This window comes from Mesocricetus auratus, unplaced genomic scaffold (assembly GCF_017639785.1).
Source record: "Mesocricetus auratus isolate SY011 unplaced genomic scaffold, BCM_Maur_2.0 Super-Scaffold_100676, whole genome shotgun sequence".
In the NCBI taxonomy this organism is placed as follows: domain Eukaryota; kingdom Metazoa; phylum Chordata; class Mammalia; order Rodentia; family Cricetidae; genus Mesocricetus; species Mesocricetus auratus.
Window position 1 is genome coordinate 45,636,996 of NW_024429266.1, and position 27,849 is coordinate 45,664,844.

The window sequence follows — 27,849 nt, forward strand, 5'->3', positions numbered from 1 at the left end:
GCATCCTTTGGGTATATAGTCATCTTTGTAGGATCTCACTGTGGAGTGGGTAGAGGGGTGGGTTGGGGGGCTGGGTGGGAGGGAGGATGGCAGGGCAAGGAAATGGGAGGGTTGATATGTACGATAAGATTGTTTCTATAAAAACAGAGAAACCCTGTCTCATAAAACCAAAAAAAAAAGATTGTTTCTATAAGTACAAAAAGGAAAAAATACACCAATGTTCCTTAGTATCAAATAGTGTTTTAAACTCCAAGCTAGTCTTCTTATTAAATATTGTCTTGTTAAATCAAAAATTTTAATGGAAATAGATTTTCTTGTGTATTTGTGTATTTTGATTTAACATACAATTTATGTGAAGAAAAGCACTCAACACTTAATCAAAAGTTGATATAAAGATTTACTTACACTGTTGATCACACACTGATAACTCCCATCATTCACTGACCTCCTTAAGGTTTTGAGTCCTACTTTATTTTTCTATAAAAGAATGTGGTCTGGGCTAAATAAATATTTCTCAGACTTTTAGAAAATGAAAGAGAAAATAAAAATTGATAAATAAATTTTCTTTTGGAATAAGGGTATAAAATGCATCAACATACAAAGTGTCACTCTAGTTGAACTATTTCATTAAGAACAACATTTAATCCATAAAAGTTAAGGTGCCAAATTCCAAGGAGATATATACTTTATATTGCAAAAATATAAGAATATGCTATTAAATTTTCCATGTTACTTTTGTCATTTCATTTCACAGACTTATCCAAATAATTCTAATTTGTCTTAAATCATGAGTTTTATTTTCCCTTTCATTCACAAATGGTGACCTATTGTCTTATATTGATACAATATGTTAAGCAAATATAATTAATCAACACTACTCTGAATTATGTGATAAAACATAATTTGAGTCAATTTACTAGAACTAAATAAAATTATAGTTTTAAAGAGCAAAACTGAGCTGCTAATGTTTGATAACATGACTTGCCACAAGACATTTGAGATCCAATGGGAAATGACAGCACCGTTCATTTGTTCACTTTAGCTGAAACTTCTCTCTGCAGGCTTGAAAGGGAAGTTGCACTGTGGTAATGCCAGTTTTTATCTTGGAGGCCAAAAGTGGTTTTGAGAATGTGTGGTATCATTTCCTTCAACAACGCAGTACAGAACCAATCTTGAGTTCCTCATTTCTGTGCTTGCAGAGGCAGAAACACAGCTCACTTTCTTTCCTGGTCTTTTCTTCTGTAAGAGCGGGGAAAGGCTCAGGCTAGTGTTTTATTGACCATGTGTAACTATGAAACAGCATTCATCAGTGGGAGAGAGGCGCACTAAGTGAATCTGACATCTCTTGGTTGTTGAGACAGAATATGGAAATGTCACTGGTTTTCTTTGCTCATCTGAATATGTGTGAGTCAAAAGAGAAAACTTTTTTCAAACTAATGCATGGGTCAGGCAAAGAAGAAACAAGCATCGAGGCCAAAATCAGGTAAATTTAGAAATGTTTAAGTCATGCTTGTACTTTAAATGCTTTATTGAGGAATATTTGTAGCTCTGACTTTTTAAATACTTTGTTGAAAATATATTGATTGTAGTGCCAAAAATGGAGGGCCTTTGGTCCAATTTAGCTTCATTTTTAAAAGGTTAATAATTTTAGCCACATCAAGTATTAAAATAATAATTAATGAAATGGACTCTCAAATACTTGACTGCCAAAGTAAGACAGAATTGTATGTGGTGTACTCTATGGCAATTCCTCTATTTAAAATTTAAGTAAAACTCATGAGTAAAAGAAGCTGCATTTTTTAATGAAGGTAGGTGTTTATAAATTCCAAATTTACTGCACAGGTTAAATAAGATGTCTGTGAAGTAAGAATTATCCTGAATGTATTATTGTTTTCACAGAGCTAAAGAGAAAAGAAATAGACTGAGTCTTCTTCTACAGAGATCTGACTTCCATGGGGAGACTCCCACCAGCAGATCTGCCCTGTTGGCCAAAGAAGCAAGGTGGGGAGCATGAATTCCTTATAAGCATAGTTTTCTGGTTCTGTAATTCATGATTAAGGGAAAATGTAAGAATAAACATACTATTTAAAATTACATAGCAACATGAACATAGTTCAACATTTTATTTCACAGAACAAATAACAGTTCTAAGATTCAATGACTTTCATAACTCAAATAAAATGATTATAAGAACTTCATTTTTTAATTTCATTTTACATTACAACTGAAGTTCTCCCTCCCACTTCTCTTCCCACTCCCCCTGACCTCTCCCCCAACCCAGCCCTTGTGAGGAGTCAAGGGGCATGTCCATTTTAAATGATACATTTTGTAGCCCATAAATTGATGAAATGTTACATTGTTTAAATACTGCAAATTTGTCATGAGAAAAGGTTATTTATCTATTTCCTCAGAAGTTTTTAAGAAAACAGTTTATGCATGACAACAAAGAATACACAAAGGAAGTTTTGTAATTTGATTAAGCATTTTCTTAACTCAAATAATAAAATTAGGCTTACATAGTAGCTTACAGTTATTCAAATTTTGAATATGTCTAGTTAAAGATATAAAAACATTTCACTTTCTCCTTTATTGGCATCTCCAATCATATTAAAAATAGTTTTTATCTTACAGCCTTGAAACATCACCAACCTTCATGCATTTAAAGGAAAGACAGAGAGCAAGAAAAAAAAAGAAAGAAAAAAGAAGCAAGCAAACAAATAAAACCCAGCACCTTGTAGTTACAGATTCAAGGAAATTGCATTTTAATGAAAGGACTTAGAAAGATATAGTTTAAGCATTCTTATTTGTTGAACACTTTTTAAATGTAGTTTACCTGATCTTTCTGTCTCTGTCTCTGTCTCTGCCTCTCTCTCTCTCTCTCTCTCTCTCTCTCTCTCTCTCTCTCTCTCTCTCTCTCTCTCTCTCTCTGGTTTCTGTCTTCTGTGCGCTTTTTACTATTGTTATTTAAAAGCTAAAACAATTTTGGCACTTTTGGAAAACCTGTTCAATCGGGAAAATCCAAAGGAAAACTGACTGGTTTTAAAGATTGCACTGCCAGTTTGACTCGGGCTTAGAAAAATAGAAAAGAGCCTACGGATTATCAGTGGAGAGCACAGGCTACAGAACATCTGCAGAGATTCAGAGGTGAACATGCTGCTCACCTCATCCTCAATCCTTTTGTTTTCTGCACAGAGTCTCCCATGAAGAAGCAGTGAAATGGGCTGAATCATTTGACAAATTGATTTCTCATAGAGGTTAGTGATATTTTCACCAAACCCTATTCCTTAATCAACTATTAAAAATAGATACCTACAGTAATGAAAGGCTAATAGTTGTCAGTTGTTTATAAATCACTAAGTAATTTAAAGTAATCTGAGGTCTAGTCAATGGAGGTACTTAAGGGAAAGAGTAGGCAGCTAAAGGAAAACATATTCTTAATTTTCTTACTTATTCGGAGTTAATCATTATTGTTGAAATATTTATCTCTTTATTTTTTAGTTAAGAATTACAACATACAAATTTTTATTCTAAATTTCCTGATATTTGAAAGAAAATTAGTTTTGTTGTAAGTGTATCTATTATATTAAACTGCATTATTTTATTATTAATGATCAAAAACTTGAAGGTGTTTCTGTGGTAGACATTTAGCAAACCCTCATGAAGATAGCATTTAGGAAAACTCCTATAGATTCATATAGGTAGTTCTATAACGTATGCATTTTAATTACTTCTTTTATCTTTGATATTATAATTACATTATTTCTTCTTCCCTTTCCTCCTTACAAACATTTCCATGTGTCTCTTCATTGCTCTTTTTCAATTTAATGACCTAATTTTTGCACTAGTTGTTGTTATATTCATATATATATAGATCTATTTTTTGTTTGTTTTAAGAGACAAGTTTTCTCTGTATTGTTTTGGAGGCTATCGGTCCAGCCTGTCCTCGAACTCACAGAGACCCGCCTGCCTCTGCCTCCCGAGTGCTGGGATTAAAGGCGTGCGCCACCACCGCCCGGCTTATAGATCTATTTTTAAGGCAGGATCTTATAACGAAGTAGTAATCAGGTGCTTACCAATGCTGAGTTTTAAGTGCTGATTGTGGGAAGAGGCTGAATCCCAACAGGCTTGATTCTTCAACCTTAAGTTTGGATCAGGGGCATGCAGCATGGATTTGTACTTCAAGTAGCAGGTATACAAACATTTTTGTAACTGAGTTAATTATTTTTCTCAAGTTTCAAAGTCAACAATTTGAACTTACTATTTAATGGAAAAACCCAAAGTTTAATTTCCTTACGTAACTGTTCAACTGTGAAAGTGAAACTTTATCAAGAATAGACACACGGGCATTCTCAGCCACAGCTGTTCTTTGTCCACTCATTAAGACTGCATCTTACTTTCCTCACTGAAACACTATCACTTCTATGCTCCTTCCCCAGACTACTCCAAAAACAGGACAGCAAACCACTTTACACTTAAGCATTGACAAACCTGGTGGGCTTCATTTCCACTGGTGTGTGCTGGGAGAAATGCTTCTTATGACCAGGGAAACTTGGAGAGGATTCCAGGAATTCTGACTCTCATCATTAGGAGGAAGCAATAACCCTTGTATTTCCACATTTTCAAGCATATGCATAAAGCTAAATATTTTCATTGTTTATTGTGACCATTTAAGTAATTTTTTCTGTGCTAGACCTGGTGTCACACCCTATAATCGCTGTAGTATGAAGTTAGAAACAGGAGGATTAGATTTACAACAAGCCTCATTTACATAATAGGTTTGAAGTCAGTCTTCAACCTACTTCAGGACTATGTTATACCCTGACTCAAACTATTAAAATATTTTCTTCCAATACTTTGATAAATGCACTAAGCTATTGTTATCATCACCCCATTCTATGTATAAGTCTTACAAGTCGTTATTCTCCTACATAAATAAATTTACACTCAATCCCTAAGCTCTCTGTATCCTCTATTTCCTTGTTCCCCTCTTAGTGTCTGTTTATTCTCTGTATTCTCTCAATTTCTATTCGTGTGTTGTGACCGCAATTCAATGCTCTACTTCTATGAGATAAACGTGTTCATATTCCACATGAGGCTCCTGTCTTTATACCTGAATTATTCTATGTGACATCTTCTCATTTCACCCATATTACCACATATTCAAAGACTACATCCTATTTCTTGGATACATAATATTCCATTCTGAAGGCATACCACACTTTCTTATACATTCTTCTGTTGATGCATGCCTAAGTTAATTCTGTATATTACACATTGTGTGTAAGGTCACATTCACATTGTTACTGTCAATAATTTACTCCAGACATATTCAATGTCTTTTATAATTCCAACTTTTAAAGTATTTCTGCTTTAGAATTTTCTTTCAGTTAACATTTTGTACATACTAGTTTTCAGTATCAACTAATGAAAATTATTTTAAAGAAAGATGTTTCTTTATAATTGAGTGATGGTTTGTTAGAAGTAGGCATGTATAGTTTCATCTCTGAGGCTTCACAGGAACAAGTACCCTGAAAAACATTAAAAGCCTACATACTAAAACTATTTTGTTTCTGATAAAGTTATGCATAAGCTCCTTTGAGACATGCTATGTCTCTGTAAGATAAATGGTTGTATAATCTTAGTTATGCTATATAACCACTTTGGTTTTCAGCTCCCACAACTGCATACTTGTTTTTTTTTCCCAAAGCAAAAGATTTAAAAGGTATAAATGGCATGATGAGTAAGAAACCAAGAAATAGTGGCATCTATACAAATATAAATGACTGCTGCTATAAAGAATTATAGTAAATGACACATTAAAACAATCTTTTTATATTTCCAATAGTTTATAAGCAGAGAAAAGGGGCTTGAATTTCAATTGGAAGTGGTTTTTAAACTGCATTTGTTACTCTAATTAACCATTGCTATATAGCAAATTCCATAGTGGCCTTGATATCTGAAGTGAAGAAATACTTAGGACATGGATTAGTCCTCACCTCACATTCTGTAGTTACTCTTTACAAGTACTGAAAACAAACAAGATGTATTGACTCTGAGACTATTTTCCCCTTGTGATGGAAATATTAACAAGCTGTGGGCTACTCACAAGTTAAGTTAAAAGAAAGTAATGTGAATTTTACACAGTCATCACATAAGATAATGTCTTATGACCAAAGTACTAAATAATTAAACAAATTTACAAAGTATGCTGCTAGTATTATTTTACTGATCCAATCATTTTTCATCATGAAAATTGTAATGCTAAATTATGAAACTTCAAATGATACCTAAAATTCTCTTTGTTACAATACGAAACTCATTCCAATTTGGCAATATGTGGGGGAAAAACGAGATGAAGAGTTTAAAAGTGTATCTAGGTAAAAATATATGCACACATGCAAGAAAGACCCTGATACTTTGATTTTATATAATTTCCCTGGACTAAATGGGTTGGTTACTTAAGCTCATTATTCCATATCTACATAAAGGTAATGAAAGATGACATTTAGTCAAACACAGAATTAAGTTACATATCAAAGGAGGTGCAACGGAAATCTGATTACATTGTTTGATAAAATGAGCCCCCATGAAAACCTGCATAGACTAACAAATGTAGCAGCTTTAGCAATAGAAGCATAGAATAAGCAGTGTTAACTCCAGTTCCAGAGGAGTCATAGTAATTCAATAGCTGTACAAAATGAAAGTTCCAAGCAGGCAGGAAGTCTAGGCGTGAGACATTACATTGTCTGACTGACTGAGAGAATTAAAAACAGAAGTGTTTCTTTATTGCAGCTTATAACTTAAAATAAGCGAGGAAAGAAAAAGACAAAAGACAAAGATCATGGAATAACACAGAAATGTCCCTGTATTATCTAAGAGCCATTTGGATAATTAATATTTTAAGATTTCTTCTATTTATTTATTTATTTTATTATTTATGTGTTTGTTTTGCCTGTGTGCATGTATGTACACTACATGTCTAAGAATAGGGCTTCTATACCCTCAGATGGGAGTTAATAATGATTGTAAGCCTCCATGTGAGTACTTGGAACAGAATCTGGGTTCTCTGCAGGACCTGCCAGTTTTCTGAAATGCTAAACCAACTCTGCAACACAAACTCAAGTGATTTTCTTATTCATAGTTTAGTTTTCAAATTAATTTGAAACACATAGAAAAGTTAAATCCAATGAAATGTGCACATGGGAAAGACTTTAGTTAATGTATAAAAATGGGTTCATTGTTATTATGCATCATGTTCATATAAGGAATTAATGGTAGAAAAGAAGTTAAATGTAGGGAACATGAAAATAATGTGGGTGCATCAAAACCTTTCATAAATAAAAATATGTTCTAAAATAAATTTTATTTGAATGAAATCCAAGATATGTTGCTAATTTTAACACAATAGTATCCAACTTTTGTTACTTATTTGTTTCAATGGCAATGTTCAGATATATTTATTCTGTCTTTGCTTATTAGAAATTTATTTGCTGTTGAAAATTAACCATAAAAACTATATTTAAATGTATGTATTTAATAATTTACAAATGCTGTTTAGTAAATCAAATTGTACTCATGTATCAAAAATAATATCAGAGTATAGTCTGCCCTTCATATTCATTAATTGCAAATGATGTTGACCACCTTTATATAAGTGGGTCTTATCACCATGAATAAGATTATATATAAAATAATGCAAGTGAACTACTGTATATATAGATATATCACATATATATGTATATATGTGTGTGTGTATGTTTAGATAAAGTCAGTATTTTGATGAAATAAAAACGTTCAAGTAATTCACATAATAATGAACAGAACACTGAAAAAATCAATTTGAGGCCAAGCTTTGGGAAACTCTTATGATGGACAGTTACCTTTGATGGAAAGAAAGGTAGAATCTTATCAATGGAGAACATACAAGGACTTTTCAAATAAAACCTATATACTGAGGTAAGAACCATGTTGGAAGGAAATCCAGTGATCTTGCTGAGATGCTGATTGTGTGCATATATACCTTAGAATGAGAAGGTAAAAAGAATATCGAGGTTTTTTTCCCTCTTAAGTGTAAGATAAATTTCCTGTTTCAGATGAGAAGTGGATGATAAAGCATGTAGGGAGAAACCGGTTACTGTTAGAGACTGCTTAACTGACATAAAACCTTAGCAGTTTTTCAGAGTTTTGCATGTTCATACCTAGAATATGTAAGTGACCCTGGCATATAGATAGACCAGTTGCACCCAGGAATTGAAAGAGAATGGCACCTTCTGCCAGAGATATCTCTATCAATTAGAAAATACTTAATTATTTCCTAGTCAGTGCAATATCCACAATGCATTTAACTCTTTTTATCATGATTAGTTTATTAGAGTCTTTTGTACAATTAGCTGTGGCTCTAAGAAGTATTTTGCTGTACATCACCTGGAATATGTAAGGAAAAGGACAGAATGCACCAGTCATTACTCCTTAGATTTTAAGATATAAAGTGGTTAAACTGTGGAAATATTTGTAGCATGAAAAATAAAAGACCCAGCCACGTGGTGGTGATGTACACTTTTAATTCCAGCACTTGGGAGCCAAAGGCAGGTAGATCTCTGTGAGGTTGAGAGCAGCCTGATCTACATGAGTTACTTCCAGGACAGACTACAAAGCTACACAGAGAAACCCTGTGTTGAAAACCCAAAATAAATAAATAAGTTAATTAATTATAAAACAAGAGACAGATATTGGGGTTCAAGCCTCATGTTGGAGATCAGAGAAGCAAAGCAATCAAGCCAGTAGATTTTACCTCTACCAAGCTGAAAGCAATCCTGTCTCCACAAATCCTCAGAGGCAAAGCTCTGAATTCCTCTCTCCTCCTCCTTATATTCCTTTCTCCACCCAGCCAAAATCTCCTGCCTCCCCTCCCTAGCCCTGAGATTAAAGGCGTGTGATCCCACATGCTGGAATCAAAGGTCTGATATTCTTTATTCCAGTGTGGCCTTGAATTCAGAGACATCCATCTGACTGACTCCTGAGTCCTAGGATTAAAGGTGTGTGTCACCATTCCCTAGCTTCTACAGCTAGGTAGTGTGGCTGCTTTTACTTTCTGATACTTCAGGCAATCTTTATTAAATCATAAATAACATATCACCACAAATACTAGCTGGAGAATTTGAGTAGGTGCCGGAAGGAAACCCATGCTTTACTTTGGGAGAAAGAAATGAGTATTTCTCCTTTTATTTTCCATTTTTTGGTTTTTCAAGTTGTTCTTTAAATTTCTATTTCTACCAGTTTTCTATACAATGCAGGGCTCTAATGTGAGTCAGAATTAAGTGTCGGACTCATGATAACTAATGTCAACAGTTTTCAAGCTAAGGGTTAGAACTTTTGAAAGTCCATCTTTGATTAAAAATGGATCGTATGCCTAAATCATTATTGCAAAGGAAACAATGCACTCTACGGCAACTCAGACCTATGAAGTCAAATATGAAAGGAGAAACCATTCCATATACTTAGGATTTTATACTGTGCCTAGACTTCCAGCTTTAGAGTTTCTTGACTTGTTTCATTTGGTTTCTTTATATCTAAAAAATACTGCAACAGATACAAGAGTTTCAACTTAGAAACATTGAGTTGTAAGGATTTGATATTTTTATGACATGGAGCCAGCTTGTGGCAGCTACACTCACCACTTCCGACTTGTGGAGGGCTGCTTCATCTTTGCTGCCTCTGAGGAAGAATTTCCATTGTGGTCTAACCTAGCACTGCTATCCAGAGTAAGAGGAACAGGATGTTCAAGTTACTAACTTAGCTTTCATGTAATTGTTAAAAAAATTACTTAAATTTAAAACAGATGCATGTTTTTTCTTATTTTAATCACACATTCCCTGAGTTGATATGTGTTCCTGTTATACTATTATGTCACAAAAGCCATTCACTTAAGTGACCACCATGCTATGAGCTCTCATAGCACACCAAGCCAGGATTTGCCTTGACATCATTGTCGCTTACTTTTGAACATCTGTATAAGTTCAAGACTAATCAAAGTGACAAAGAGCTTTTGTGTATTGTGTCTGAGAACAACAGGTGACAGAGCCAAACTACCTTCTCTATGATCTAATAAAGGACTATATGTGAAATGACATATATGTTCTTTTTCTAGACTACTTCCGCTGAAAGATAATGCAAGCTGATTCTGCCTGCTGGTCCAAACAGAAAAAAATGACTCTTCAATTGTCCATTCTTTATCCTTAGTTCACACTTGTCTGTTCTGCCTGCTAATTTCCATATTAATCAACTGGTAATCTTTCATTATCTTCATGACCACTTACTGGCTTAAGTCATATAATATTACATAAAATAGGCCCAAATTCAAGTTTCCATGCTCTCCTTTCAGAGTGAATTAGGTGTCTTAAAATGGATCAAAGATTATTTTCCATAATACAAATTTTAGATAAATGATTCATGACAATTGTTTTTAGATATCATTAAAAATGTTGTTACAATTAAAAGCAATTATTATAAAAATTAATGACTGTGTTTTGAAATGAAGACAATTATTGATTTACTGATAACAGATGCTTCAAGTATCTCTACATGACAAACAAAAGGAAAGATAACTTGAAAAAAATGTATTGATGATTTGCTGAGGTTAGAGTAACTGCTCAAAACCAAATGAACAAATATTTGGTTTCTTATTTCTAAACTATATATTTTGGAATATAAAATTTTATTGGTACAATATGGTAAACACTTAATTTTTGCCAACTTTGAGTCCAGTTTCATTTAAACTGTAAGAAAAGAGTAACTGATGACAAGAAACAAAGAAACCCTTTTTACTACACAAGAGAATAAGATAGGAAATGTGACATATACTGAATAATCCCCAAGTGACACATTTTTAATAACTTCAGAGGGTACATTTCAATATGAAAATTCTGTAATTTTTAATAATTAAAATTATCTAGAAATGTTTTCAAAATCATTTTTTGATCTTGAATCCAATTATTTTCTAATACATATTTGAAAAGCTTCTACAGAAACTGAGTTTATCACAACTATTCAGATAAGTCTATCACCACATTGAGCTCCAATAAGAAATAAGAATTTTGTTAGAAAATACAAAGACCCTACATATTCTGAAAGTATTCATTAGAAAGAAATGAAGATGACTAACTACTTTAAGTACCAAGTCTAAGAAAAATGGAAATTGATTTGGAAGAAAAATTCCAAATATTTTAGATATTCAAAATGGAAGAAAGTATGGGTTAAAAAACAAAAAAAGAAACTTTCCATAGTACCAAATATCTATTACTAGGTGCTGAAGATGTTATTTCATTCGTTGGTTGGTTGGTTCATTGATTGGTTGGTTGATTTTATTTTAACCCTGATCACAGGCTAGGGTAAAAGCTTTGACCGCAGTTCTAGCCGTTTGATTCCCAGGTTGTACTTTTGTAGTGATTTTCCCTTCGCAAGAGAGATGCAGGCCACATTTCAAATTCAGTTTTAACTTAGCAGTTACAAGTATGCTTTACCTTTCACTTCTTATTTTCTTTCAAGTTCAGTATAGCATAAGATGGAGACCAAACCAAGAAAAGATGGTTTAAGTCACACAGACAAAAAAAGGGGGGGGGGATTTTCCCTTCTGTTAGCAGCCAGTAGCTGAACAATGTTTATGCCACTTATTTTTAAAGCTATCACCTTGCTTTCCTCTGTCATCTGAAGTATTGAAAGAAGGTGTTTATTAATTAAAGGAAGTAACTCTTGGACAACAGTAGTGACACAAAAAAGTCCAGGAACTTAGATTCCAGTAAAGAAAGAATTCTCGTGAGAACACAGTGAAGAAACATCATGGCAACAGGTTTAGCATGCTAGTCAACCAAAGAAAAAGCAGGACTTCTAATCCTGCTAGTTCATTTTGATATCTGTTAAGATTTTAAAGTATTAAGGCCAGAGATCAATCAGTTTTGCTTTGGAAATGTCTATTTTCCCATATTTGGACATAATGTACTCTTCATAAAAATTCAACCAAGAATCTTGTCTATTTTCCCTTGAACAATCTGAGAAAAGCACATTGCTCAGTACAGAAAAACAAGCCTGTAAAATACTACCCTGAGTGAGTTAGCAAAACAAAAAGAGCAACTTAATATCACTCACTCAACCCTACTGACTGCTTCTCTGTGGTCACTTCCCTAACTCATTCAGAAAATGCTGAGCAGTCAGCCTGCAAATGGAAGTTGACTTGGAGCTGAATAGTCTCACAGCATGTAAGGACTGCATGTGCCTTCTAGTTTCAAGGTATCTTTTCGAGGTGTTTTAGTCTGGACTTTCATTTCCTCATTCTTTTTCTATTTTGGTTTTGGTTTTCTTTCTTTTTTTTTTCTTGGTTTTTCAAGGCATGATTTCTCTATGACTTTGGAGGCTGTTCTGGAACTAGCTCTTGTAGATATGGCTGGTCTTGAACTCACAGAGATCCTCCTACCTCTGCTTCCGGAGCCCTGGGATTAAAGGGGTGCGGCACTACCCCCCCACACCATACTTTCTTCATTAACATGTAATTACCAACATTTGCTGTTCAGGGTCCTTTTGCTGCAGAAAAGCAGAAGTTTGCCTGCCCAGTGAAGTCACCATGGAAGAAGTACAGAAAATACGTCACATTTTTGTCATGAATACAGACAGCCTTCCATTGCTCTACTGCTTAGCGATGTTGAAGTCTTTCTGGTCTTTTTCTGACTACTGATTTCTCATAATTCTAATATATTAGAAAGATTAATTGTAACATAAAATCAAAACACATAATGGGACATGACAATACAGATGAAATCTATATGTTAGAAAATACATGTGGATATACAAAGCATAATTTAGGGGTTTAATTGTCTCCTGTTGTTGCTATATCAACTCTTCAAACTAGTGATAATGTAATCCTAAATCCATTCTGATAGTTATGCAGTTGAGTTCTTCAGCATAGGGTCTATGACAATAATATCAAAGTGTCATTAGGCAATCATTCTTCCTGGAGGATCTAAGGGTAAATCACTCATTTAGGTCATTGACCAATTATTCATAGTTTCACACATAAGATCTTTGTTCTTTTCCTTAAAATGAAGTAAAATCTCACCTTTCAGAATTCAACACATTCCTTGATTCTTGTCTGCCATCCTCTAGCTTCAAAAGCAAAACCATAAATATAAATCTGTTCTTTCTCCTGCATCCAGATAAGCGAATTTTTGCATCACTTGAGGTCAAACCCATAGACTTGTATATGACAAGCAGAGATTTATCATTAACCTAACCAGTCCTAAAATATAAACCATTTGGCAGTGCTCATCTTGCATTCAGATTCTAATATGTCAGAATAATCTTCCTTATGCACTTGACGTTATTCGGTAGGTTGTTCTATAACTGTCTGTTATATTGATTTATTTAACAATTTATATGTGTAAGTTTTGTATATTGCCATTGTCTCCTCAATCATAGCTAACTGTGGATATTTTTCTATTTCTGGTGACTGAGCATTTAATAGTTTTGAGATGGAAATGCTCCTGACTTCAAGTCATTTTAACTTACTAATACGATATTTTATTCCGCTTTCGTAGGCTTAACTTCTGCTTTGTATTCATCCTTTATCTTCATCACCACAATTTGTATATAGTGGATCTGTTTAGTCCATTTGAATATTCTGCATACTAAACTATTGAATTCTAGTACCTAGAATATTTGCAACATAGTTTGCAATTAACCACATGCAGATCCACAGTCAAACATTAGGTGGAGCATGGGAAATCCTTCAGAAGAGGGGGAGAAAGGATTGTAGGTGTCAGAGGAGTCAAGGACAGGACATGAAACCTCACAGAGTTAGAATCACCAAGATCACAGGGTATCACAGAAACTGATCTGACAACCAGAGAGCCTGAATGGGACTAACCTAGGCCCTCTGAATATGTCATAACTATGTTACTTGATATTCTTGTGGGACTCTTAAAAGTGGGAAAAGACGTTGTCTCCAACTTTTACTGGTTTTTGGGACCCTACTCCTCATACTGGGTTGCCTTTCTCAGCCTTAATACATGAGAGGTGCTTAGTCTTACTGCAGCTTGCCAAGCCACATTTTGTTAATACTCATGTGAGACCTGCCCTTTCCTAGAAAGAAATGGGGTAGGAGTGGGTTAGAATGTGGCAACAAAGGGGTAGGTTGGGGAAGGGACTGAGAGGAGAGGAGGGCGGGGAAACTGCAGTCGGCATATAAAATTAATCAATTAAAAATAAAAGCAATATAAAAATAGTGTAATCAAAAATAATTTCTTACCAAATTAATAATTGTTAAGTAGGGAATCTTGAATAGAAACAAGTATTTTTAAAAGGTAAATTGACTGTGTTTAGAATATATTATAGAATTAAGTAGGTCCCAGTGATATGATAGAGAAAATGGTGTACTTCTGGGAAAAATTTTCCAAATTGTTTAAAGAATCATGGATACTCTCAAAGGTGATTCTGTCATTGTATTAGAGAGACAAAGATCTAGATATTAGTAGAAAATTCATTACATGAATTCCAACTAAAGAACAGATTTAGAAATAATGGTATCACGTACTGAAAACTCTCCACTTTTTCATATCCCCCAAAGAGAGGTCAAGATGAAGTAAAAAATGTGATTCTCAAGCATGAAATTGGAATATAAACTATATGTTTGCTAACATCAGATTATGATAAAGCTTAATTTCTCAAAGATACTAGCATATTTGAATATTATATTCATCCATTGTTACACAAATTAAGCAATTATAATTTTTATGCAATATGACTTTGGTTTATCAATTTCTTCTTTTTTAAATATTCCTTAAAATCATGTTTGAGCATAGACACAAATAAAAATGCTAACATAAAAGGAGAATATCAAATAGGGCCCCAACCTTAGAAAAGGAACTACAGGCAACTAAGAAATGTTGAGAGCAAGAGAAGTAGTCCTTCCCAAGGAAAAGCCCCTTCATTAGTTATCAAACACCAAGTGGTCAGTGCTGAAATCACACACATACAAATATCATTTTAAAAGCTGAGTCTAAAACTAACCTGTAAACAGAGGTTTCACTGCCCTGTCCTGTCTGTAGTAGCTTCCAAATAATCACCAAGAGGCTTATATTACTTATTAAGAATAACCAATATCTCAGACTTATTACTAGCTAAATCTTTCAGTTAAAATAAGTCATATTTCTATGTTTTGCCACATAGTTCAAGGCTTACTACCTCATTTGCCATATGTCCTGCTTGTTCAGGAGCTGGTTGGCATCTCTCCTAACTCCAGCCCTCCCTCCTCATCTGAGTTCTCAGTTTGATTATCGCACCTAAACTTATCCTGCCTAGCTATTGGTCAAACAGCTTTTGTTATTAACTATTGAGAGGAATGCATATTCACAGTGTACAGAAAGATCATCCCACAGCACTAATACTGTGTCACACAGATATATTGCTGTGATGGAAAAGATTTTCCCCCATAGTATACATCTTACTCATTCTTCTAGAATTTTTAAGTCTAACAATATGACATTTGTTCAGCTTTAAAAAAGGGGTCAACTTTCATTATTCTGCATGGTGATCCAGTTTTCCCATCACCATTTCTTAAACGGTGCTGTCTTTTCTCCAGTATACATTTTTGGCATCTTTGTCATAAATCAGATAGTGTGCTCAGACTTATGTCTGGGTCATCAATTCCATTCAGTTGGTCCATGTATTTTTCTCCCCAAGTATTGTGCTTTTTACTACTATAGCTCTCTGGTATAATTTAAATCATGCATGGCGATACCTCCATCGGTATTTTTATTGTTCAGGGTTTTTTTGCTTATCCAGGGTCATTTTGTGGGTAAGATTGTTTTTATTTTGAACTCCTCTGAAGCATTGCTTTGGAATTTTGATGCTAATTGCATTGAACTATAGATTTCTCTGAGAATAGTGGCCATTTTACAATATTAATCGCACCAATCCATAAGCACAGACAGTTTCTCCATCTCCTTGTGTGTTCTTCAATTTATTTCCTTCGAGTTTTGAAGTCTTGACTGAATAGGTCTTTTATTTCCTTTGTTAGGTTTATTTTAACATGTGTTTAGGCTATCATGATTGAAATTGATTCTATGAAGTGTTTCTCATTATGTTTGTCTTTTGAACACAGGAGGAATACTGATTTGGGTCAGTCATTTTTTTCTATCTAATCTCTTTGATAAAAGAGTTTATCAGTTCCAAAAAAGTTGTCGAAGTTATTGGGATATCTAATTTATAGACTCATGTCATTCCTCTTGTAGTAATTTTTCTTTTTTAGTAATTTGAGTAGGGATTTTGTTTTAGTGGTCCTTTTTATTAGAAGTTTTATTCCTATTTTATTAACTTTGTCCTGACTTTGGTTATTTCTCTCTAGCTATTGTTTTTAGGATTGCCTTGTTGTTGGTTTTTGTCTGTGTTTGTTTCTTATTTTAATTCCTGAAAGTTTACCATCTGGTTGTTTATTTAATATCTCTGATTTTTCTTCTTAATGTAGATACTTAGCACTATAAACTTCCCTTTTGAACTGTCTTCATTGTATCCCATATATTTAGGTGTGCTGTGGTTTTATTATCATTCGATTGTAGGATATATTTATTCCCTTATTAATTTATGTAATTACCTTTTCATCTCTCAATAGTATGTTTTTATTCTATAGGTATGCATATTTTCTGTAGTTTCTCTTGCTGTTAATTTCAAGTTGTATTCCATTTTGGTCAGAGAGAATTCAGGATGTCATTTCAATTTCTTATGTTATTTTTTTATTCCCTAGTGTTTTAATATGTTGTCTCTTTTAAAGATTTCATGAGGTTCTGAGAAGAAACTGTATTCTTTGATGTTTAGGTTGATTATTCTATAAATTTTGGTTAGTTTCATTTCACTTTTGATGGTATATAATCTAAGAGTTATTATATTTATTCATATTTTGCATAGTTAATCTACAACTGGTTAGAACATGGTACTGAAATTATACACTATTAGTAAGTGAAACTAATCTGTGATTTTAAATCTAGTAGTGTATATTTAAAAAAATTATATGAATTTTATTTAGAAAACATGTATTTACAAGTGTAATTTCTTCTTTGTGGGTTATTCCACTGATCATTATGAAGTAACCAACATCTAAGTAAGTATCTGACAAAATTTGGTTTGGAGTGTATTTGGTCACATATTAAAAGAACAATGCCTACTTGATTCCTGGTTGCATTTTCATGGAATATTTTCTTCCACATTGTACTCTAAACCCTTGTTCCTCTGTTATGCTAAGGTATGTTTCTTAGAGTCAACAAAAAGAAGGAATTTGTTTTCAAATTCAATTTTCTTTTCTATGTCTTTTGATGGTTTAAATAAGTCCATTGATATTTAAAGTTATTTCTGGAAGGTGTGTATTGCATTTTGTCATTTTCTTTTATTTTAGTCCTCTTTTTGTTTAATTAGTCTTTCTTGAACTCTCTTTAGCTTGTTTATTTTTCTCTTTAAATCAACACATTATTCTTGTTTTTTCTGTATAGAAGACCTGGTGTCAACAGTCCCTTTAGTCTCCTTTTATAATTGAATGTTTTTCTTTCATGGTTAATTATGACTTATAGAACTGATATGACAATTGTTGAAATGTTCAGAGTTTAAAACATGGCAATTTTAATCAAGGATTTTACTTTCGTTAAAAGAAAAACAGACTTTTTAGCTAGAGGAATCTTTGAAGTCAGGAGATTTTTCTTTGGATAATTTCTTACGATGTGATATAAATCTTTTAATAATATTAGCCCAGAGAAGTTTCTTTGTTTCTGAAATTGTGTGACATTTAATTTCTCTCCTGCAAGTTCAAAAAAAGTATAAAAAGTACAGAAATAAGAAAAAAAATGTTGACACTCAGGAAGAAACTGGGAAAAAAGGAGCGGGTAGCACTGGAGAAAAAATAGAGGAATAAATCATTCTGAATTTTTTAGTTGAGATTTACTAGAGAACAGAGAAAGTTAAAATATCAGAGACAGGTTCAGAGAATTGACCAGACAGTGGACATGGATATGAGGTATTTTAAAACCTTATAAAAGTAAATGCTATTTTACTAATAATCTTTAAGGGGATTATAATTACATCATTTCCCCTTCCCTTTCCTTACTTCCTCAAACCCTCCCATGTACCACTAATATCTACTACCAAATGGTCAGTGTTGAAAATATAAATAAAAGTGCCATCATGAAGATTGAGCATGTAGCATTTGTATATTTAGGAATATATGCATATATATGTACTGTATGTGGCTATGTCTTGTTTTTAACTAAGTCTCTAATCTTTCTATTTTACCAGTGAAGACTCAACAGTCAGATTCTTGGGTGAAAACCTATTAGTTCAGAGAGCCTGAAAAGCAACCAGTTGACCTTCCTCTTTAGCCAACATCCCATATTCAAAGCCCCTTCAGACTATTTCCTGTGGATTTCTCTATCCATTTAACACATTCCCTCTCTATGACTACTTCTTGCTAATTAGTTGTTGGTTCTACCACTTGACCCGATGTTTTATTTACCACAAATTCAGAGTTTACAGTGTGATCTCCTATCCCTCAACAGTAGCGTAAGGAGCATACTCCTTTTGGTACCAAGAACAATAGTTAAAAACTACATTTGGCTGCAGTGGCAGAGGTGATTCCAGTGGGACTTGCCTCCAGCTGAGCAGCAGGGCCCTGATTGCAGTGACACAGTCAGTAGACGAAATAGCAGTAGATTCAAGTGGCGCTGCTGTGCTGAGTATAAACAACATGCTACCAAAGGAGAAACGTAAACACCAAGCCATCCACAAAACACTTTGATCTACAACAGTGTTCTGCCTCCAAGACATACTAGTACAAAGCTTGTAAGAGAGCCAACCAGTAACTTATTTGACTTAAGGTCAAACCCTAACTGTGGTGGTTTGAATAAAATGGCACCCATAATTCCATAGGTAGTGTCACCATTAGGAAAAGTGGCTTTTTTGGTAGAAGTGGATCAGTAAGGGGTGGGCTTTGAGATCTCAAAAGCTTAAGCCTGGCCAGTATGGCATTGTTTGTTGCCTTAGTTAGGATTTCTATTGTTGTGAAGAAAAACCATGACCCTGGCAGCTTTTATAAAGGAAAACATTTATTTGGGGCTGGCTTTTAATTAAAAGCTTTAGTCCATTAACTTAATGATAGGAAGCAAGTTGGGGTATAGACAGACATAGTGTGGAAGAAGGAGCTGAGAGTTCTACTTCCGAATCTGCCGGCAGCAGGGATTGACAATGCCATACTGGCCAGGCTTAAGCTTTGGAGATCTCAAAGCCCACCCCTTCGTGATCCACTTCTACCAACTTTTCCTAATGGTGCCATTCCCTATGGGTTCCATTTTATTCAAACCACCCACAGTTAGGGTTTGAGCTTAAGTCAAATAAGTTACTGGTTGGTTCTCTTACAAGCTTTGTGCCACCATTATACTAACATATCTGTAGGCATGACTTAACTTTTCTGTGTTCAATTTTTTGTGTAGTTGTTGTTTTAAACAATAGTGCCTTTCCATTAGATCCTCCCATCCAAGTCAATATTCTCAATTTAAAAATCTCATAGATCATAAAAAGAAAGAATAACCAAAGTAGTTGAAGAAAAACAAGTTGAAAGTCTAAATGCCTTACAGTTAAATGTGAAGTTTGTTACAATTTACCTACAGAAGCTCTACATAGTTAAACATAAATTATTGTTAATGACCACAAATATTATCATCCTCATCTTTACTATCACCACCATCACAATGGAGTAGTTACCATGCACCAGCCACTTTTTTTTTGCACTTTACCTATGTCAACACGTTTACTTCACTAGTTAGCCCAATCAAATAGACATCACTTTCTTAATTTTCAATATTGAGAAACTTAATTGTATAAAGAAAAAGAACATTCATTCAATAACACATGGGATGTAGGCAAAAATAATATTGAATCCAGGTAATTTTTTATAACTTATTGACTTTCCCAAACACTTACAGGTAACAAGGCAAAAGGACAAAAACAGTCTCTTGGGTTTAAATGTTTATGTGGTATAGGTCATGTTGCTACTTTTCAAATGTAGTTTATTGTTTTAGTTTTAAAACATAAAAATGAAATATTCAGAAGATAGTATTTGATTTTATACTCCTCAAAACTTTCACAATTACATTACACTAAATATGCTTTATTTTCATCCTCTTTCTAACCTGTATTATTTCCTCCTAAGCATGTGAGAAGTATCCTGGAATATATAAGGCCTAACAGCTTAAGCCTGTTCATACTCAGGGTTAATAAGCAGTGTGAATTTGGTGGACAGCATGATTTCAGGAAAAGAAGACAGTGTAGAACTTGGAAATGTAGAGACAATGGAAAGAGAACTTGAGAGTCTCCATTACAAGAAGCATGATCTGGTAGTGGGCAGATAGGAATCCAAGAGAAAGGCATCAGAAGTCTATAGAACAAATCCTCTGAGATGTAAATAGAAGAGATGTAAATTGAGCATTTTACTCTTATATTTAAGGATTTAGATAAAAGCATGATTTAGTCTTATTTCATAGAAAAAAATGTCCTTTCATTTGCTCAAAGAGTTACTTTATATGATGTTCCTCATACATGCTGGTTAAATACGTGGGACCATGTATAATTAGGAGGAAAATAACTTTTACTGTTAGTACTTGTATATACTTTAATATCAAGTAGGGCATCATAATAACAAACTATTATTTGTTTTGGGTAGATGGACTGGATGCTTTTACTAGATTTCTTAAAACTGAATTCAGTGAGGAAAACATTGAATTTTGGGTAGCCTGTGAAGATTTCAAGAAATGCAAGGAACCTCAACAAATAAGGCTGAAAGCCAAAGCAATATATGAGAAATTCATTCGGAATGATGCTCCAAAAGAGGTACAGTGATGATTGAAAATAATTTAACTCCTTAATATTTTCATGGGGTCTGTTTTCCCCAATCTTTGCTGACTATATTAGCAGAAACAACTACTTTTTAGAAACTAAAGATTTCTAAAGGTGAAAAAGACAAACAAACATAAATATGTTATACACCTTTTAAAAACTGTGCAAGACTTTATAAGCTTATACTGAGCCAGTAGGGTTAAAGGTGGTTAAAGGTACTTATCTCCTAGCCTGAAGAGCTGAGTTCAATGCCCAGACCACACATGGTGGAAAAAGGGAACCAGCTCTCCAAAGATGTTCTCTTCACACTATACTAAGACATGTATGTCCCCCAAATAATAAATATAATTTAAAAATAATTTTATTTTATCCACCTATGTAAAGTTTAATTTGTCCAAAAGAATTGTTTTATCAGTTTAGGATAAGCTAAAAGAAAACATTTAATAAACAAATAACATAATTCTACTTTGGCAGTGTTTCAAGTGACAAACAATTGTTCTTTTGATTACAACTAAATGAGTTTGTCCTATTAATTTAGCAGATATACTTAACTGCAACAAAATATTATATGGTTTGATATTTCTATTCTGTATTCAATAAATAGTTTTTCCACTTTCAGAGTGGCACATATGCTCACTCACTGTTCAATTACAAATTATTACTACACTGCTACCTTTTGGTTTGAGACAAATACCTACTAAACTCATTCAAATTAAAGAAATAAGAAGAGAAAATATTATGTCTCGTATTTCAGAAGACATATGGTCCTGTTGATTTGGGTACTATAGCAAATCTATATGCAATGGCAGAGATGCATAGCAGAGAAACTTGCTCACTTTATGGTTGCAATAAGTAAAGAGAAGAAGGTGCAAGATGGGAGGAGATAGAAAGGGATTGAGGGAGAGAGATCAGAATTGCAGTATCTTCTCAGTGCAGGACTTCTATAACCTAACTTCTTAGACCTGGAAACCTACGTCCTAAGGATTCCATCACTGTCCAATAGAGCTTCAGGGTGGCAACAAAACCTTGACTATTATAATTATATTAACTACTCTCTGAACAGCTTTAGGACTGAAACTGCTACAAAGTTTATAAAGCAATACTCTCTATACAGATATGTTGATTCAGTAAAGGGTCTTTTTTTATTTATGTAAAAGTATTGCAAATTATATGGTCACTCAAAAGTAGAAAACAGAATAGCTTCCTGAAAATACAGTATTAGTACCAGAAACATCAAAGGGGGTATAATAAAATCAATTGAAGGATAGTGTATGTAAGGCATATTCATTTGTTGCCACACTTTTGCTTGTAGAAAAAATATGTTGAAAAAATAGCTGCTTAAACAGAAGGGTGTTACTGATATCACAGTCACTCAAAAAGCTTCTCATTCCTTATAACTTAACATTTTAACCTCTTAAACATTAGTTCTTCACTGTGAAAAAGAGTGAGTTAATGTGTTAACTATATGAAAGGTCCCATTTCATTATTCAGTTGTACTGAGATAGAATAAGTCTAACTATTAACAAAGAGTTAGGAAAGCCAGGTGAGATAGCACCCTAGAGTATACCACTGTATCCTTAGACTTGGGCAGGAAATACCCCGGTATCCAAAAACACCATAGCCACTCCAGCACTGTAAGAGTATGAGACATTCTCAAAGACATGTATGATTGTGCCTTTTTCCTATTTATGCAGGTTAACCTTGATTTTCATACCAAAGAAGTAATTACTAAGAGCATCACACAGCCAACTCTCCACAGTTTTGATGCAGCTCAAAGCAGAGTCTATCAGCTCATGGAACAAGACAGTTACACACGCTTTCTGAAATCTGAGATCTACTTACATCTGCTAGAAGGAAGACCTCAGAGACCAACAAATCTTAGGAGAAGATCACGATCATTTACTTACAATGAGTTCCAAGATGTAAAGTCAGATGTTGCCATTTGGTTATGAGTAAAAGTAATTTTACTTATTTTGATCATAAATTTGTACATCTGCTCCTAAAATACAGCTTGTGTATTTTAGTAATAAATGATTATACTTATTACAAACACCAGGCAAAAGCATTATTAATATGTTAGATACTCAATGTTTTATACTCAAATAATTCATAGCCTATGTTCTACCATATTTTATGAAAACCTATTTTTATACTCTACCTATAGTACAAAAACTTTTATTTCTTCAATAACCACCAGTAAAAAAGATATCATCAATGCCTTGTAAAATGTTGAACTAAATGTAAACTTTACAGTTATGTCATATTTAGTTTAGATTATTTTCTGTGTATAAATAATACACTTAGATAACTGCATATCCATATAATATTGTACATGATGATGGGCTGCAGCATATAGATATCACCCATTTCTTATAATGGAGAAGGATAGACATCTGTAGTCACATGGTAATTCTGACTCCAGAATAGCTGTCCATCACTTCCACATTTAAACCAGCATCAAGAAGCTATATAAAGTCATGTTTCAACATATAGATTAAGCAGGTTAGTCATAACCCAGGTAGATATGTGAGACCGGACTCTGCAGTCATGCTCACTCTAACTGCTGAACATCCCCAAGATGGAGCTATACTCCTGGTCACTGGAGCATGCTCATATTAACATATCTCTACATATCCACTATGAGAACATTGTCTCCCAGCAAATGAAAGTGCCACTGAAACACCACCAATCAGTGCTTCAATGATGATGACCACATGAAGTTGGGGTAGAAACTTATAAAGAGAGACAGTGAAACAAAGAATACTACAAACTGGACAGCATTGGCATCTGCCAATTCTGTTCTCACTATTATGTTCTTGGAATCCTTGCCTAATACTATATTATGCCATAAGATTATACTAATAAATGTATGTCTCTATATTACAGAAATATTTCATTGTAATGTGTTGCATGGTCTATAAATGTCTGTATTAATGATGGCATATTTTCTGATTACTAAATGCTATCATTTTAGTCAAAATGTAAAACAAATTCTACCATCTATAATAAACTGCTCAAACTTAACTATTAATGTCATTTATTTCACAAGATATTTCTCCCAATATCTTCATGCTTTCAATCTTTGAATGACATTGAGATAAGAAAATCTTATTCATCTATTTTGTCATTGATATTAAAGTTAATAATGTACACTTTTTAAAATATTGAAACAAACTACCACGTATTTCAAAGAGCCACTAGGAAGCTGATTTTTAATTTTTCTTAGGCTGATTTGTATTTCTTACACAAAGCATGTCCTCTCCATAGAATATAATTGTTTTATGTACTTAGCTAAATGACACATGCTTTCTATTCTGATTATGAAATATATGGTTTGATTTTACTATCATAATTTTGGAAAATACATACAAAACACACACACACACACATATATATATATATATATATATATATGTATATATATATATATATATATATCAGAATTTCCAAAGTAAGCTTTAAATTAGTCACAACAGTCCAATCATTATTGAGCCTGAGAACCTGTTACTTTGTCCTTGAGGTTGGAAGTTTCAATGGGAGTAGTCTCAGAACAGCTGTTATCACTAGGGTACAGTGAATCGATAATTATCCAGTCCACAAGACAGGATGCTGCAGTCTTCCCAATCTTGCAATTTAAACCTGGGAATAAAATCTGAAATTTTGGAAACTCTGGCTATACTGCAAAGGAATTAGCTTCAGAAGAGAAAGTGAGGCAAATGGACTTGCTGGCAATTGGAAAGGCCATGTGTGCAGAAGGCAAGAGGCAGAGTTTCCTTTTAAAACACGTTTTTTAAACCATTGGATCTTAACAGAAGGAGCTGCCTTCACTGGACTAGCCTCTCCACATCAATCAGGACCATTCTTTAGTTGAGGCTCCCTACTCAGGTAATTCTCATCTGTGGCATGTTGACATGAAAACCAATTATAATAACTTCATTTTTCAAAATAATTCAATGTCTGTGTTAGCTATTTAGTTTATTGAGACATAAAAAATGACAGACACAACTTAAATTTAGTAACTATTTCTTGTGACTCCATTTTTAGTCCATAATTCTTTGCTACATGGATCTTTGGTCGTTTATACGGCATTATAATCATAGAAGCATGTGGGAAGTCTGTACCCATAATGGTGGACTGGATTCAGAGGGCAGGAAACGGAACTAATTCTAACACTTAAAGGCATGACCCTGGTGGCCCACATCTTCCAGCAAGACCCCTTCTCCAAAAACATCATCAGTAGCTGGAAACTAAGCAGTCTTGAATGTATAAAGTACATTTCATATTCAAACTATATCATTATTTGTTAAATTATACAATATTTAGTGACTTGTGTTGAAAATATACCAATATTTCTGGACTTCAAAGACTTCTCAATAACTCATGGATATAACCTGGAAAAACTAAAGAATTATTAGACAAATGGAAGAAGAGAAACATCTGCAGCCAGCACAGAGCTCTGGCTGAGAGAATAACAGTGAGCACAAACTCTCCTGGGAACTCAGAAGCTCCGACTTAGCTCCCTCAATGACTCTCTGAATCCCCATAAAGTCATCAACATCTACAAGCCTTCCGTGTTTTTATAGACAGGGACTTAGGACTTCTAGTTACTTTCGTTCTCTGGCTTTAATAAAATATAGTGCACATATGAAAACAGAGACTACGACAGCGTGCACAGGGCTAGCACAGGTCCACACCAGACAGGGTGCTAGTGCTCAGAGAGGGAAGTGGTCAAGAGCTCCCATCCTTAACTAAGAAGCTATCTCCAACTGACACCACTTGCAAAAGAAAAAACTAGTTTTCTCCAATAGAGTTTCACTGGGTACATAATCCACACTTAAGGGTAGGGCCAATGCAAAAGAAGCCAATGGTATTTTTAATTTTTTTTCTCAAATTGCTTTGTTTGGGTTTTTTCTAATTTCACTGGCTCTTTGATTGTATATTATGGAATCTTATTGTGTGATTTTAGAGAAAGGGGGGAAAGAGAGGTACACAGAGAGAGTGTGTATATCTATGTCTGTATATGAATCTCATGTGTTTTTTCTTTGTCTTTTCCTTAATTCTGTTTTTATGCTCCTCTTCTCCCTTTTTTTCTAAAGAATACTGAAGGTGGATGAGTGGGGATGTAGGGAGGATTTTCAGGGAGGAGAGGGGGGTAAAGCTGTGATTATAAAATATTGTATGGGAAAAATTATTTTCAATAAATGTAAAAGAAATAAGGACAAATCATTAAAACAAAACTATCAGTGAAAGCAAATAAATACGGTAAATGAAGAGAAACCAGATTAATATTAGGAATGTTCATTGGACTAATAATAGAGAATATTTTTATAGAAAACTTATTGGCTTGACATATAGCTGAGTGCTACAGTGCTTACCTAGAATGTTTAAGACCCTACACACACACACACACACACACACACAGAGAGAGTGAGAGAGAGAGAGAGAGAGAGAGAGAGAGAGAGAGAGAGAGAGAGAGAAAGAGAAACAGAGACAAACAGACAGACAGACAGACAGAGACAGAGAAATGTTTTCTATCAGCTCAGCAGCTTGCCCCCAATCCAATAATACTTTAATCACTATCTGCAGCAACATGGCCTCTTAGTCAGCTCCTAACTGGCCACTCAAGCTGAGGCCTGAAGGAACTTCTGATCCTGCAGCCTTTTAACTAAGCCTCTATTGTTCTATTTATAAACAAAGACTCAGGAGTCAGATAGTGGGGTGAAACCCTGCTAGATCAGAGAAACTAAGAAGCAACCAGTTGACTTTCTATTTTGGCCAGAGACCAAACAAAAAAAACATCTCTCTCCACACATCCTAGACTAAAAAGACAAGAAATCTCTTCCCTATGGTTAATTCTTGTCAACTAGTCGCTGTTAGCTCTGCTCCCTGACCCAAGGTTTATATTAACACAGTCTCAGAGTTTCAAAATGGGATCAAATATTCCACTAGAGAGCAACAGAGAAAACAGAAGGAATGAAGGATGGAAGGAAAGAGAAGAAAGGAAAGAAGAAAGGCAGGTAGGAAGGAAGGAAAGAAGGAAGGCAGGCAGGCAGGCAGGCAGGAAGGAAGGAAGGAAGGAAGGAAGGAAGGAAGGAAGGAAGGAAGGAAGGAAGGAAGGAAGGCAGGAAAGAGAAGAAAGGAAAGAAGAAAGGCAGGCATGAAGGAAGGAAGGGAGGAAGAAAGGAAGGAAGGAAGGAAGGAAGGAAGGAAGGAAGGAAGGAAGGAAGGAAGGAAGGGAGGGAGGGAGGGAGGGAGGAAGGAAGGAAGGAAGAAATATTTGAAACAGAACCACAGAAAATATAACTTGAATGTTTTAAGAAGTGGTATGATTGAAAGGATGTCTTTAAATGTTTCACAAACAAATCATTTCTGAAACTACTTGCAGTTATTTATAATAAAGTACATGTTTTGATTGCCTCTTGATTTATAAAAGAAGAATGTCTTTAAATATGAATACATGTATAGATTTTGGGTTAATTATATAATTTCAGTTCTTGAAATCCATAAGCAAAAGTTAATAATGAACATGTTAATTGTATATACAATGGGTCAATTATTTTCTAGTCAACTGGAATCAAAGAAGCTTTATGTAGAAGGCAGGGCAGTATTTCTGCAAAGAATAAAGATTTCAAATGAGACATTTAAATTTATAGTCTGACTGTGTCACTTTTTAAGGATACAATAATAAGCAAATTAATATAGAAAAATTCATTATTTTGATTTGTAAATTAGAACAAAACATTTTCCCTGTTCTTACTGTAATTAAGATTTAAAATATTTGTAGAACTAATTACGGCCATTAGTCCCTGATGTCTTGGCTACACAACAAATATTCTTTGTGCAAAATCACTTATTCATTAATAGAATGTAGAGATAGATGTTGGTCATATCAAAACGTTTATGGTTTTTACATTACATAGAAAAGTAAATAGATGT

The 27,849-nt window shown here is 34.0% G+C and overlaps 1 protein-coding gene across 1 annotated transcript; it reads left to right on the forward strand.

The window, feature by feature from the left end:
• Positions 1 to 1,174: 1,174 nt before the first annotated feature.
• On the forward strand, positions 1,175 to 23,937 carry Rgs18 (regulator of G protein signaling 18). Its single transcript, XM_040738648.1, has 5 exons — positions 1,175 to 1,483; positions 1,900 to 2,001; positions 3,193 to 3,254; positions 20,741 to 20,907; positions 22,608 to 23,937. The coding sequence occupies exons 1-5, from the start codon at positions 1,365 to 1,367 to the stop codon at positions 22,863 to 22,865; spliced, it is 708 nt and encodes a 235-aa protein (XP_040594582.1). The 5' UTR covers positions 1,175 to 1,364; the 3' UTR covers positions 22,866 to 23,937.
• Positions 23,938 to 27,849: the final 3,912 nt, after the last annotated feature.